We start from the raw sequence: 16,075 nt of genomic DNA, 5'->3' as shown, positions 1-16,075 counted from the left end.
TTTTCCATGAGGGTTGCAAGTTAGGTTTTCATGTGTGTAATTTATAGGGTAGATCTTTGGTGGTGTCTTATCTCCTCTTTGCTAATGACACGTTAATTTTCTGTGATGCTGACCTTAATCAGATTTTGATTCTCTGTATGGTGCTTATTTGGTTTAAGGCCATTTTAGGACTAAAAATAAATATGGGTAAGTTAGAATTGGTACCTGTGGGAGTGGTTCATAATATTGAGATATTGTTGAATGTCCTCGACCGCAAGCAAGGTACCCTTCCAATGAAATATTTGGGTCTTCCTTTGGGTGTAAAATTTAAAGATAAGACAATTTGGAACCCGATTCTAGAGAAGGTGGAAAGGAGATTAGCGGGATGGAGACGTTTGTACTTATCTAGGGGAGGTAGAGTCACTCTTATTAAAAATACTCTATAAAATTTGCCTACTTATTTCCTCTCTTTATTTCTAATCCCTGCTCCTGTGACTAACCATATTGCAAAAATCCAATGGAATTTCTTATGGGGTGGTTTAGGGGATGAAATGGAATTTCTTATGAGTGGTCTAGGGTATGAACCCAAATTTCACCTAGTTAAATGGGCCATTGTGTGTACTCCTCTTTCTTCTGGTGGTTTGGGGATAAGAAATTTGAGGATTTTTAATAAAGCTTTACTTGGGAAGTGGTTGTGGAGATTTGAAAAAGATGCTCTTTGGTAGCAAGTGGTAGAGGTTGGATGTGTATGGGGAGGCTGGTGTACTGGTTCAATTGCTGGTCCTTATGGTGTTAGTCTGTGGAAATATATCAATCTGGGATGGACTTTTTTGTCACATTATATTGTGTATGAAATAGATGATGGGTCAAGAGTGAAGTTTTGGCGAGATCGATGGTGTGAGGAGACACCTCTTGTTGCCAGCTATCCTGAATTATTTAGATTTTGTCATGATAAGGAGGGAGTGTGGCTAAGCTTATGAAGTTTACAAAGGGAGTTCTTCATTGGGATGTAAGTTTTTTTAGGGCTATTCATAATTGGGAATTGGAGGCTATGTTGAGCTTCATGGATACCATATATGGAACTTCTATAAAGGGAATAGAGGAGGATAAAATGAGCTGGAAACTAGATAGAACTAAGGGTTTTATGGTTAATGCTTATTATTTTCTGCTAGTGGGCTCTAATGATTCATGTTTTCCTTGAAAAAGCATATGGAAGTTGAGGATCCCCTCTCAAGTGGTTTTCTTTGTTTGGATTGCAGCTTGGGGGAAATGCTTGGTGATTGATAATTTAATTAAAAGGAAGGTTTGGCTATTGGATTGGTGTTATATGTGCAAGTGTAATGGTAAATCAGTTGACCATTTTTTCCTTCATTGTCCGGTTACCATGGACTTGTGGTCTATGGTTTTGGGCTTATTTGAAGTAAGTTAAGTTATGCCAAAGTCAGTTGTGGGTCTCCTAGCTTGTTGGCAAGGGCAGTTTGGTCATCATTGGAATGGTCATATACGGATAATCGTTCCCCATTGTCTCATGTGGTGTCTTTGGAGGGAAAGAAATAGTAGGTGCTTTGAAAATAATGAGAGATCCATTTCAAACCTCAAGTTACTTTTCTTTAGAACCTTAGTAGATTGGCTATCTGCTTTGATAAACCAATCTTACTCTTCCTTTCTTGATTTTCTAGATTTTTTTTAATTTTTGTACTTGATTTCTTTGACCCCTGTACACTTCCTGTGTATTAGGGCGTCCCTTTTTTGATATCAGTAAATCTTATTACTTATAAAAAAATAACAATCTTCAACCCAATCCTTCTTTTTTATTTCTATTGTAATAATAAAAATAAAAGGAATACATTTTTGGTTGGAGCAATCTTTGTCAGTGATCTTTTCAATTCTATGTTGCAGGCAATTGGTTTATCAGGGCACAAAGATGCTATAAAACTTGATCTTACTAGAGATGGACTTCGAGTGGAGAAAGCAAAAGTTGGACCTTTGGGATCTGCTCTTTTTGACTCAGCTGTCTCCATCTCCTCTGGTACCGAGTGAGTAAGCTACTTCAAACTATCAGCAGAGCAACTTGTGCATTTAAAAGTGCTGTCATGTATGAGTAATGATATACCTTGGATGTGGAACAGCTCGCTGCTTTTTTTATTCTCACAGTGCTGTTAAAGGAATGATCAGATTGTTTATCCTATGATATTAGGGGGACAGACTGAAGTAGAGATCAAATCAAGAATACATGTCAGATCTGTTTGGTTTTATGCTAGGGACTTCCATTAATGAAACTCTCTTTATATAAATTAGCTATTCACTAGTAGGATTTTTTTAAAATTACCTTACCAAGGAATTCATTCAAGAAAGGAATTCAAGAAACAAGTGGACATTGCCTCCTGGGTATGAGGATAAACTGCTTAGCCTGTTAGGGGTGACAAGCCTCTGGATTACCCGGTAATTGGTTCTGGTGGGTGGGGTCAGTTGCTCATAGGAGTTTGATTAATAGTGAGGATTGCTGTATAGTATGCTCTATAACGTGCAGCTAATTTGAGTGAAGTTCTCCTATGTCATTAAAAAAAGAGAAAAAGAAAAAGAAAGAAAGAAACAAGTGGACGTTGTTACAAGACACACAAGGAGAGCAGTAACAATCAGAAATTGGTTGTTAGCAAATCCTGATAGGATAATGCACTGACTTTGAGCAGGGTTGGTTGAAATATAAATGAATTGGAGGTGGTTGATTTTTCATTTTTGCTAAAGCATATTTGAACTGAATCTAAGGAATGTGGAAGGATACCATAAGCAGTAGTAGGTTTCTAAAGAATCTGCTCTTCTTGGTTTCATGCAGTTCAAAATTGTCACTTGGTACAATTGTTATTGTGAATGTTCATTTATCTGAGTCACTAGATCTTTTATTGTTTTAGAATTTATATTTAATTGTAATTTGCATGTTATGTAAAATATTCAACTCAATTCCTTAATTGCAAATGATGTGTTGTAAAGAAATTTGTGAAAAATATGCCTTTCTAATGGCCTTACGAAAGTAAGGACACATTATCTCTCTCGATGTATATGTTAGGATATTTGTGTATGTTTACACTTTTGTTGAAGTATATTGGGTGACACATGATTGGTTGAGGACCAAAAATCTTTCAAAGTTTATAACTTACTCTGGATTGCTTATTTAGAATGGTTACCTGCCTTGGGCCAGAAAGGAAACCTTATCATTATATTTCTCTTTGACGGTTGTTAACATTCAAAAGAAATCCCCATCATTACATTTCTCTTTTTTCTCTTATGGACACTTGCCTCTCTCTCTAAATTCATGGGGATTGGAATCTAGAATTTGGACCATGATTGTTGTCTTGTTCCAGCAATATATTTTCCAATGATTGTTGAAGAGTGTGAGAGTTGCAAAAGGATATGCATTATGGAATTGAAAATATGTGTCTTAGTGGGTTTAAGCTTCTTTGTGCAACCATTTGTCTCATAAAACCAAGTATTCTGAGTTATTCTAGTCCTACAAGTTTTTTCTTTCATGTTCTTCTTCTGTCAAATAAAGCAACTACAAGAAAAACATGATGAAGTTAGATCAACCTATCAATTGTTATCTAAGTGCTTCACAGATAACATGGATACCTACTTATCTGAAAATAGATAATTGGGTTACCCCTGATCTTGATTTTTTGTCATCTTCGAGGAAGAGTAATAAGAAACTCAAGAAAAAAAAAATGTTTTTCAGTTGATGGGCTCAGCCTTGGCCAACTGCTAGAGGGGTGGAAGCATGGGAGGGAAAACTTAGGGCAGAATTTATAACCCACTCTAGTAGCACACTCAAATTTAAAGGGAAGCTTTATAAAATTAATTGCTTATGATAATCATTTCTGGGGATATGCTAGAGCTGCAGTTGGAAATGAAATGAAATCAAACCTAATGTTAATGACAATGATCCATACTAATGTTTAACATGATTTAGCGTATCTCACTCATTATGTTACTCCTGGACATCGTCTCTGGTATATAGGAAAAATCTGATCTGGTGCATTGTAATAGAGTGAGTGAGATATATCAAATTATTCAGACCACCCCCCCCCCCCCCCACACCACCACAACACACACAAAAAAAAAGAAAAAAAAAGAAAAGAAGAGAATAAAAAAAAGGGATTCATCAAATCATTATCAGTGTATATCTTCTCAATTTTATAGATTAGGATTGTAATGATATTAGGATTTTTCAAAATAAATTTAATCAATTTATCTTGATTGTTTAGGTTTTTGAAGGTCATTGTAATAGTTAGCAAACAATTAAAGGGTCAAGCCAGTATTTTGAAGCCGTATTTCTCCACATAGTATTTTATCAACTGTGTTGACCTAGCTTTAAGTATCCTTTCTGTCGCATGAACACTTCAGGGGGTGGTCACTCCCTGCCCTCTGGCCTAACATTTTCTGCTTTGTTCTGTTTACTTTTCTGTCTTTTCAAGGAAATAATATTTTCTCTATATATTGCCCATCTAGTTGACCACCTCCTGGAAAATTTGACCACAGAGCCAACTCATAAGGATAATGTGACATTCCGAAACAATGTTGGACATCTTTGATAATGATAAACCTGTGAATGAAATCCTCATGTATTTGAAGGTGAATGTAGGAAATTATGACAAGGAATACTGTGATATTGTGAGTGAGATGTTGAATCATGTCTGCTGCATCTTATCTCAAACTTCTATAATAGGGTAGTGGTATGATTATTTGGAATATTGGATTTATCAAGATCTTGATATGATTGGACATATCATCATCTTTCTCTTCTAGCTTTAGGGTTTGATATCATTTTATAAACACTGTTTTGTTTGTAATAGTTTTTTTTATGTAGAAGTCTTTGCTTCAAGCTGCATAATTCTCTTATAAATATCTCATCTACTTACAAGAATAATACACATTTTGTTTGTTTTTATTTAGGTCAAAATCGTGGGTCCTGGAATTTGTTGACTTGGGAGGTGAAATGAGGCGAGATGTCTGGCATGCATTTGTAGGTGAAGTTATTGCTTTACACAAGTTCATGCGTGAGTATGGACCAGAGGATGGTGATGAATCTTTGTTTCATGTGTATGGTGCTCTTAAAGGAAAGGAGAGAGCTACTGTCAGTGCTATTAATAGTATAGCGAGACTTCAGGCCCTTCAGTTTATGCGGAAGTTATTAGATGATCCCACCAAACTTGTTCAGTTCACATATTTAGAGTGTGCACCCTATGGTCATGTTGTTTGTCAAACTTTAGCTGTAAAATTTTGGGGTGGACCACTAGTTACAAAATTTATGGAGGCAGGCAGTCAATCAACTGGAGGAGCAAGGCCTTCTGATGAGGTATTTGAAAGAAATAACCATGTGTTTGACATAGATGGAAGTGTTTACTTACAGAAGTGGATGAGATCTCTGTCTTGGGCTTCCAATGATTCGACTACTTTCTGGAATAACTCTTCAATAAGACAAGGGGTGGTATTAAGTAAAAATCTAGTTGTGGCTGATGCAACTCTTGAAGAAAGAGCAACAGAAACATGCAAACAAAAATACCATGTGGTCGAGAAAACTCAGGCTACAATTGATGCTGCAATGCTTAAAGGGATACCTAGTAACATTGATCTTTTCAAGGTTGGTCACTTGACAATTTTTTAATATATTCTTTTACATTTGTATTTCTCCTTGATCCTGTATTTCTCCTTTAGTCCTTTCCTTTGAGTAGTTTTTGAATCACAAGAATAGGAAACCATTTAGCAATACTTTGTCTAGCCATCTCTTTGATTACTCTACAATAGCATGCATCATTTAGTCTAAAATATTTTTCCTTAGCATTATGTCAATCTAATATGGGCTGATTCCTCTTCTAGATGGACATAATTTTGTTGAAGTCAGAAGTTTAGTTTTCAGGTTACATGAGTTGATGTTGTGGTGGTAATTATATCATCAAAATAGACCAATAATAAGGTCTTTGCTCTTGTAGAAGTGGAAGACAGAACGATCAGGTTGGCAGCAGAAAAGCCTAAACCTTGTTGCTGCTTCACCAGTTACCAATTTAAGCTATAGGAGACTACTTAAGGCCTTAGATAGCTTTACCTAATCTGCATACCTCACCAAACAAATTCCCCCTAAACAACCGACCCTGATGGTTGCTCTATGAACACTTCCTCCTGCAAATCACTTGTAAGGATGCATTTTTAATGTCCAACTGAAATAAAGGCGAACCAAGATTAGGAGCCAAGGATAAAATCCAAACCAAATAAATTTTTGCAATTGGGAAAATGGTACGTGTAATCCACCCTATAAGTCCGAGTATACCCCTTTGGAACTAGGCACACTTTCAGATGCTTGATGGAACCATCTGGCAAATACTTTATAATATACACCTAGCGAAAAGCAACGAAACTATCTAGCAAATACTTTATAATATACACCTAACAAAAAGAAACAATTGAATTTTCTAATTGAAGAGTAACCAAGTCCCAAGTACAATTCTAATCATGGTGTTATGGGTATAATGCTAAGGGCAAAACAGTATTATCACAGTACTGTGTTATATATGAATAATATTTTATGTGTTAGGGTTTAGTTAACAAAGCCAAGGCACGTTTTCTCCACAACAGGAGGGTTATCATCGCTTCTTCCATAGTTGTCCTTTCTGAAATAGACATAGCCTCCTGGATAGACTTGGGAATAGCCAGAAAAAATACAAATGAGGTAAAGACATTAAATAAGGGAGATAAATGTGTACAAGAAACATAATGAAAAATAGAGTGAGAAGTATAAGTAACCATACCTTTGTGAAAGAAATGGGAAGATATCTGAATCAAAAAGGGATATCCATTTTGGGAAGGAGGCTCACACCTTTAAAGGTTTAAGGGAGCCTTAATCGAATGAGAGCTATCAGGAATAGAACAGGAAGATACCAATTGCAATCAGGGAAGACATAGAAGGAATTATCACATCCTGAGAAAGAGGAGGGAATAATATGAATTAGTTTCAAGGAAGGTGACATCATCACTTACAAAATGATGACTGAGTTTAGGACAATAATATTGCACCCTTTTTGCATTCACAAGTATGTGAGAAAAATAAATTTTAAGAAAGTGAGGATTTGGTATTCTAGTTTTTCACCTTCGAGGCCTAATATTTAAACAAAGTAAAACACACCCAAATTTTTTTAGATATAAGCGGAATAAGGTTTTATCATGAGCCAACACAATAAAGGGGATTTGAACACCAAGGCTGGGGGAATTTTATTGATAAGATAACCAATTAGCACAATATCGCTCCAATAGGATTTAGGAACACTTTTCTTTTTGATAAGTAATAATTTTATCATGAAAATAAACATCAAATACTTAGGTGGCATACTAGATGTCCAATAACCACTAGAATAAATTCCTCATAAAATGCATTTTCGTCTAAAGTTGACCTCTAACATCATCAATTTTTCTTTCATTTCTCTTTCTCCAGATACACCACATCAAACAATGAGGAATGGTTTTCCAAACCCCCCTATAGCAATGCCATCAAAACAGCCTTGCCTACTCACTAGTAGATAACAACCTCCTAGACATCACCCACTAAACCCCAATAATTGCAAAAACCAATTCCATAAATCCTTGGCAATAGGGCTGTGCAACAACAAATGATGCACTTTCTCTCTGTCTCTTTGACACATACAGCACAAACTCACAAGAAAATAATTACATTTTCTCAAGTTTTTTTGTTAGAATTTTCCCTAATGAAGCTGCCTAAAGGAAGAATGCTACTTTTATTGGTTCTGTAGGTTTCTAGATGCTTTTCTAAGGGAACATCTAATCACCTTTGGGAGATTTGTTTTTGATAAGTAATGATAATTTTATTCAAACATTAAAAAAGAGTCACCCAAGTATACACGATCTATTATACAGCTGGGGATCAATACAATCAAGAACACAAATTATAAGCATTTAGTTAAATTGTAAACTATAGAAAATCAGGTTAGAGAAGTAAGAGGAAGGGGAAAATAAAGGGAGAGTTTAGGCATTAATATATCAGCCTCCACCTTACACAAGTATCCTTATTAATATGCTAATAGAGCAAGTAACAAGAAAATAGCTCTAACACTCCCCTCAAGCTGGGAGGATACATATTAAACATGCCCAGCTTGAAAGATAGTCGTTGAAAGGAGGCATGAGCTAAAGGCTTGGTGAAAATATCACCCAACTGATCATTCGAACGAACAAACAGGGTGACAATCTGTTTCTTCATCATTAAATCCCAAATGAAATGACAATCAAACTCAATATATTTGGTACGTTCATGGAACACAGATTGCTAGCAATATAAATAGCAGCCTGATTGTCACCAACAAAGGTGCAATAGCCATAGCCAGATGTGGACTGCCGTTCAAAACGACTACCAATCCAGTTAGTATCACTAAAACCTGTCACAGACAGAGAAGGAGAGGGCTTGTACAAAAGTCCCCGTCGAGGTGCCCTTTTCAGATAACATAAGATACGACAGACAGCATTAAAGTGAGGTTGTTGAGGAGCATGCATATATCAATTAACCACACCAACCACATAAGTAATGTCAGGACGAGTCACAGTAAGATAATTCAATTCCCAACCAAGCGGCGATATCGACTAACATCACTAAACAGTTCACCTTTCTTGCCATCAAGTTTAACAGCAGAATCCATAGGAGTATCAGCAGGATGAGCACCCAGGTGATCAGTTTCAGACAATGAGGAATAGCGCTTCTCCCAATTAGGCATGACCAGTTACTACAATCCAATAAAATAGGAAAGTGATCTGATAAAAGCATGGATAAACTTCTTTGTGACAACGAGGAATAGCGCTCCTCCCAATTAGGCGTGAAAAGTGAACCTGTCAATTCTCGACATTGAAGCAATCTCACAATTATTTGACCACATGAAATTACCTCCTTCTAGTGGAACATATACTAATCCATGTGCATATATAAAATCAGAAAAATGATGCATTGCTGCCGTAAACACATCAGCCCCTACTCTTTCCATGTGGAATCAAAACACATTGAAATCCCTGCTTATACACCATGGTCATCAAGAAATTGAGACAAAACAGTATGAACTTATTCTCGAGCATTTTTAGGACAAAAAACACTAATTAAATCAAGTTGTGTTTATTGGACAAAGTTTGGCTACAACTTCCATTAAAAAAATTAACATGACTATATATTTTGAAAATCTAATTATTAGATTGCATGTTCTTTATGTTCATACACATATCAAATTTTGTGCCACTCAGATGTTATTTACTATTTGATCTATTACCTTATTTTTATGTATAATTTTAGACTATATAAACTTGAAATTTAATATTTTGATTGATGACATAGTTATTGATCTTTTGGAAATTTTGTAAGCATGGAGGATATAAGAAAAAAATGTAATCTAATGGTGGATTTGTCAAAATTTACATCCAATAGAAAGATATTAAATGGATTTGTAACCATTGGCTACAATTAAGTTTGTAGCCAAACTTTGTCTGTATTTATTTCCCTATACAAATAAATTATAAATGGAATACAACTTTGACATTTTCTTCATAAGTTAAAACCAAGTGACTTTAGAGAAATCATCAATGAAGAGAAAAACACACCAAAGCCCCAAATATGAGTGGACTTTTATTGGACCACAAACGTGTAAGTGAACTAGGTGAAAAGGATGACTAAAACCTCTTTCATGTCTAGACGCACAAGTCACTAGATGTTGTTTATTTAACTAAAAAGCTTCACACTATAAGGACTCAATTTGACAACATGATGGAACTAGCAACTTTAAGGTTTGAAGAGAGGGATGACCAAGCAGACAATGATGCTGAAAAGGAGAGACAGATGACTGAATGGCCACTGAATGAGAAGAATTATGAATCCAGATAGTACAGACCATCAGACTCATGTCTACTTCCAATTTTTCTCCCCGTTAGGAGATCCTGAAAAAAACAGTGAAGTGCTTTAAAAAGTTTGCTAATAGATGCTAGACTAACTAAAAATTTAAGGAATATAACATTGAAGACAAGGATGGGGTTAGCAGTGTCCAAACCAGATACAATAGTGATTGAGAGAAACCTAACATGGTGAAGACTAGTTGGCTTTTCAAGATCAGAAAGCAAACTTGTAGTACCAGTTATATGATCAGTTTCTCCCTAGTCAATGACCCAGGGTTCGTGAGTGGCAATTCAAGCGATGAGAGTATCTATCTCTGAACTGAAGTTGCTGTAGAAGGAGATGCAATTGACTGAGACTGTAGAGACACAAGAGACAATACTCTTCTTGAGGAATATACACCACTTTGGCACTAAAAAGGAACTGAAGCATGCTTGTCTTCTTGAAGATTGACTTGATGAGCTGTAGTTTTACCTTGAAGATCCCAACTGTGTAGTATGATTTTCACCATGACAATACATATATTTGCGAGGACCTTGTCCTTTCTCATGACCTCCTCCCCCTCGCTTACAACCTCTACCACCACCAAGGCAACCTATACCACTCCCCATTGAGGTGAGAAAAGCATGTTAATCACTAGAGTGCAATGTGACGGTACCAGAATCAGATAAGGAGGACTAGCTTTGTATACCAAAAACTTAAATAAGAATTATGATTTCACAACATCAAAGGTTGTAGGTAAGCCCAAGAGAAATTGAGCTACCTGCACACAATCTCTGTTTTTGCATGGTTTGAACATGACATGAAATGGGTTGATAAAGTTTGAGTTCTTCTCATATAAATTTGGTATAATATCTTCCAAAGACAGACCATTAAAAGCATAGGGGAAATAAGAATTACTAATACCAGAGTACAACTCTTTGGCCTCTTGCCAAATAAGTTTGGCAGTTGGTAAAAAAAACCAGGCTACATCTAATTATTAAAAAAAAGCCCAACCTAGAAGTAATCTTAAAATCTATGTTGCTAGTGTCTCAACTCACCCTCAATTGCACTGCAGCCAGCCGTATCACATTACTTCAAGTGCATAGATCAGAACATATTATAGCATGAGGGGTCACAACAAAAGTTCAAAAGATGAGTTTCCGTGGATCTCCGGCAATCACTATTGTGGATTTTTCATTCAAGACACCAGGATTTGGTTTGCTGGGTCGAGAGACCCCAAGTTTCAGGTTGTCGGGGTTGGTCAGATTGACCCATTAACTCAACTGGGTTGGGTGATGTTTTTCTCTTGTAATTGCTACAGGGAGCCTTTGTCGAAGTCACGAAGTTTTTGTGTGTGGGTTTTATTTCATTTTATTATATTTCTTATCCTTTTTTTTTTTTTTGATTTGTTTTACGGTATGGCTATGGTTATGGCTGCAGTTGTGGGCACCAATGGTTTCAGTTACTGTAGTCACTGGTGATGGAGAATGCCAAAGTTGATGGTGGACGTCAGAGTTAGCAGTAGTGGGTGAATTTGATTTTGTTGCTCTAATACCATGTTCTCATGAAGTGTGCTTAGGGTTAATTAATTTATCCTAACACATGCAAAATATCTATACTAATAACTTAAATGCATTATTACAAATTTTCCCCTCGTATTTGATGTTTTACATTAGAATAAAGCAGCAATTTCAGTTATTGCACTGCAGTTACTTTATATTGCTTACAGTTGTTTTGCCCTTGCCCTTGAATCATTGCATCATAATTAGATGAAGACTATTGGCCTTTTGTCCTTGTGCAGGAACTTGTCCTTCCTCTGACAATAATCGCCAAGAATTTTGAAAAGCTTAGGCACTGGGAGGAACCATACTTGACTATTTCTTTTCTTGCATTTGCATATACAATAATTTTCAGGTAGAAATTTTCTTTTAATAATTTTAAAAAAAATGAAGTTCTAAGCTGGTAGATGACTTTACAACTGAAATTTTGTTTCCTATTTCACAAGGCAATGCGTGATGTTAGATTTTAATCAGAAATGATAATAGTTTCTTGCTTATATGACATTCCTAATGTTAGAAAAGTTGCAATTGTATTTTACTGAAAGCAGATGTTCCCTCCATCCTATGATTAGTGGCACAATTTGCATTTTTGTTTGTCTCGTTATGTATGTCCTTATCCAAAAGTCAAAACCATTATTTTTATTTCCTTTTCCTTCATTAGGAGAAAATACCATTTTGGTCCTTAAATTTTAAGGTCACCTTCAATTTAATTCCTACATTTTGGTAGTAGTCAATTTTGTCCTTTTTATTTTCAACTTATAGAGTCAATTTCTGTTAGTAAGTTGATGGTAGGGACCAAATTACAGCAAGTTGAAAATAACAGAGACCAAATTGACTGCTAAAAAAATGTAGGAATCAAATTTACCGTGACCCCAAAATGTATGGAGAAAAATGGTATTTTTGCCTATCCAACTACTTTTTCTAAACTGACAAATTTTGAAAGTCTAAAATGTTTTGTTTTGAATTGATTTTTTTTATTTATTAAAATTTGTGCATTTTTCAATTGAGCCAGTCATTATGGGACAGAGGAAGTACTTTGCATCTTGCTTTGTTGATTGTTTTTATATGTTCTGAAAATTTGAACTCTATGATTGTAACCTAAGCTCGGTGTTGATTTTGTTTTCAGAAATTTGCTTTCATATATATTTCCCATGGCCTTGATGATTATAGCGGCTAGCATGCTAACATTGAAGGGGCTGAAGGAGCAGGGCCGCCTTGGACGATCATTTGGGAAAGTTACTATCCATGACCAGCCACCATCAAATACTATTCAAAAGATTATGGCCATAAAAGATGCCATGCGTGACTGTGAGAACTATTTGCAGAATCTGAATGTCACACTACTAAAAATACGTACTATTCTCCTCTCAGGTCAGCCGCAGGTACATTGTCACTTGTCACTAGTGAGAGATCTTGTTAAAATTATGCATTTAACAACACATGCTGTATTGATGTCACTTGAATGTTTTTTTTTTTTTTTTCCCTGTCTTTTTGACTTGCACATTAAACCTGATGTATTTACTGCTGTTTAGTATCATCTTTCGACAAAATATGTTGCTATGCCAGAAATAAATGTCTATTTTGTTCTGAAATATAGCTCTGTAGGAAACACAATTAGCAGGATGTGTTTATTTTCAATCTTCTCTTTTTCAGCCTACGTAACACATTCAATATATAACCCTTCATCAATATTCCTTGGGAACATCCATGAAAACCTCATAAACTGTTTTGCAGTTAATGTATTGCTTTTCCATGAGAAAACAACCTTAAATTCAAGTTCAAAGGTTAAAGGTGCTAAAGGAATACCAAAAGTGAGGTGTAGAAGTAGCAGAAATAATCCTCAAAGATTTCACTGAAATTATGGCATTTATTGGGGTGGACTAGTTAAAAACATTTGGTTAGTTTAGTATTTTCCGTATATGACCCAAATGATATATTGTTTCAGTGATTTTCTTGTCTTAAAAAAGTGCTGATTCATGATAATTGCTAATTTTATCAATCAAATTGCATGTTAATTGTTTTCAAACTTCATCATTTATGTCTACTTTTTTTTTTTCTTTTTCCCTTTGATTTACCATATTGCTTGACCTACAAGTACCTTGTTTTATTGATACACAATTTTCAAGTTGAAGAAAATTTTAATTAATTACACTGGTTAACATATGGTGGACAAAAATGTGTTCTCTTCTATTCATGTGGCCTTTTTTAACATGCGTGACTTGGGGATTTTGTTGAAATAATACCATTCTTTTTTTTTCTTTTTTTTTTTTTTTTGGTAGAAATAGTGCAGTTTGATTGTTAATTGGGAATCTGATGCTGCTTTAAAATTGTGTCTTGAGATCATGATTTTATGGCTAAAACCGTGTCTTTAAGACACAGTTTCTGCCTTTCTGTAAAAATTGTCTCTTTAGAGGCAGGCTTTTAGTTATGGCTTTACTCTCTCTCTCTCAAAAGACTCACTTTATAGTGATTGGAATCTTATATTATTTTTGACATGATGACTATTGTGGCAGTTGTTAGTTTTTTGAGACAATAGTGTTTGTACTTTTCATTTTTAGGGTTTGTTTGAATATCACTTATTACTGAAAACTGAAAACACTGTAGTAAAATAATTTTTAAATATGTGAATAGTACCATGGGACCCAGTTTTAACCTTTAAAGTTGTTTTTTTGAAAAAGGTACTTACGGGTCCTGTGAAGAGTGCATGGGACCCACAAAAAAACGTTGGACGTTGGACGCGCTATCCAAACAATCACTTAGTATGGGGTTTAGGGATACCTGAATGGTTCCAGCATCTCTTGTGGTGCCTGGGCGCTGGGGTTTGAACCCCATCAGCCCCACTCTCTTTATTACATAGCAAAGAAATAGAAAGAAACAAAAAAACTTTTGAGTTTTACTCTGGCTGTGATGTGATGAATTATATTTATTTAAACTCTTATCAGATAACTGCTGAGGTTGCACTGGTGCTTTTTTCTTCTGCAACCATTCTGTTTGTTGTCCCCTTCAAGTATGTTCTTGCTTTTCTTCTCTTTGATCTCTTCACTCGGGAGCTAGAGTTCAGGATGGAAATGGTTAAGAGATTCAGAAAGTTTTTGAAGGAACGTTGGGACATGGTGCCTGCAGCACCTGTAGTTGTATTACCATTTGAAAATGAACAGTCCAGGTCAGAAACTGAAACAAAGGAAACAGAGGACCAAGAAAAACCAGAAAGAATTCAGAACAGTGGCAAGTCTGGATAGATTGTGTATGTACGCTTTCAGAGTAGGTTTTTGTTGAAACATGGTTGAAATTATCGCCTTCATATGGTCCAAGTTTGATTTTCATCCCCCAAATTGAAAATGTTGCACTTTTGTTTTGTCTTTGAAATTTTTAAAAGTATTGATTTTGTCCTTCATCTGTTTTCCTTCAAAGGAACTGCAAACATGGCAGAGGGGCCCGGCATAAATTTTGACAGCAGATGGATGTAAGGAAAATTGACACTTTTTAAAGATTTCAGGGAATATATTTTAACTTTCCAAATTTGGAGGATGGAAATCAAACGTAGGCCAAATTTTGAAGGCTGAAAGTGTATTGATAAAAGATTTACTGCTAGCTCCCGAGAAAAGAAGATGTAATGTTATTGCAATTTTTATTTATTTTTGGTATAGAAATTGGTGTACATTGTGTTTTGATTTGTTCTCTTTTATGTTTCTATTAGGATTCATTTATTTTTGTAGATTGATATCAATCTTTTTGTACTCAAACACAGAAATCCAAAGAATGAACACAAGCCGTAGATAAAGGTTTTTTATTTTATTTTTAGAGAGATTTTAAAGAATCTCACTTCTTGCACTAGAAAAGGAACTAGATTTTTTACTCTGGTTTCAATCAGAATGTGTATGCGCCAATAATCACTAACATAGCGTGCAGTCTAGGAGCTTACCTAGGTGAACATTCCAGAATTTTCCTTTCATCTTGTTTTGGCATTTCAGCTCAGTTTGCTGACTTGTATTTTGTTTATGTTCAATCTGGTGCTCTATCTTCCCCGTGATAGTTCCATCCTACAGTAAGATGCTACCAATTCACGACATTAACTACATCTATAAAAAATTTGGACTTGTCATATTTTTCGGCTTCTGAAATATATATATTTTTAAAATAATTAAGTTTGACTCCGGGCTAAAAATTTTCCTACTTCACAATTGGATTCTTTTAAGGTGTGTACAAAAAATCAAGTCAAAATGTGAAGATTTGCTTGAAAAAATATGCCTCCATCTTTTCTCAACGCATTAATGGTTCCACAAACTAACTAGTAATTAGCCTAAGGCTATGTTTGGTTGGAGATGAAATAAGAAAAATAGAAAATAAATGTGAGAAAATAGAATTTTAGGTTGTTTGGTGAGGAAAAAAAAGTTTGAGGATTTTGGTGAGGCCTAGGCACTTACATACCTGGCCCACTAAAATTTGATCTCTCTATTTTGGAGAGAAGACAAATGTGGAAGGTTGATGCAATTGATGATAAAATTACCTCTAATTAATACCTATCACCAACCCCTCATTTCTTCTCTCTTTTGCATGCCACGTATGTCTCTCACTCCCTCCCTATTTTTTTGGTTCATTCTTTCCATATTAACGTGTCTTCGTTTTTTTTTTTTTAATC

The 16,075-nt window shown here is 35.3% G+C and overlaps 1 protein-coding gene across 6 annotated transcripts in view; it reads left to right on the top strand.

Annotated features, from left to right (window-relative positions):
- Positions 1-15,107, top strand: part of LOC115967935 — a 34,530-nt gene extending 19,423 nt beyond the window's left edge. Inside the window, exons 7-12 of one of the 6 annotated variants that reach the window (XM_031087094.1) lie at positions 1,879-2,015; positions 4,924-5,611; positions 11,679-11,791; positions 12,563-12,818; positions 14,379-14,697; positions 14,848-15,107. In XM_031087094.1, coding sequence (XP_030942954.1) covers positions 1,879-2,015; positions 4,924-5,611; positions 11,679-11,791; positions 12,563-12,818; positions 14,379-14,675 — 1,491 coding nt within the window. In that variant the 3' untranslated portion in view covers positions 14,676-14,697; positions 14,848-15,107. The other 5 variants (XM_031087093.1, XM_031087099.1, XM_031087098.1 and 2 more) reach the window with 5 other exon arrangements.
- Positions 15,108-16,075: the final 968 nt, after the last annotated feature.

The sequence above is a fragment of the Quercus lobata genome, chromosome 11, assembly GCF_001633185.2.
Source record: "Quercus lobata isolate SW786 chromosome 11, ValleyOak3.0 Primary Assembly, whole genome shotgun sequence".
NCBI lineage: Eukaryota > Viridiplantae > Streptophyta > Magnoliopsida > Fagales > Fagaceae > Quercus > Quercus lobata.
The sequence above is the reverse complement of the archived record's forward strand: the minus strand, read 5'-3'. Positions and strand labels throughout refer to the sequence as shown.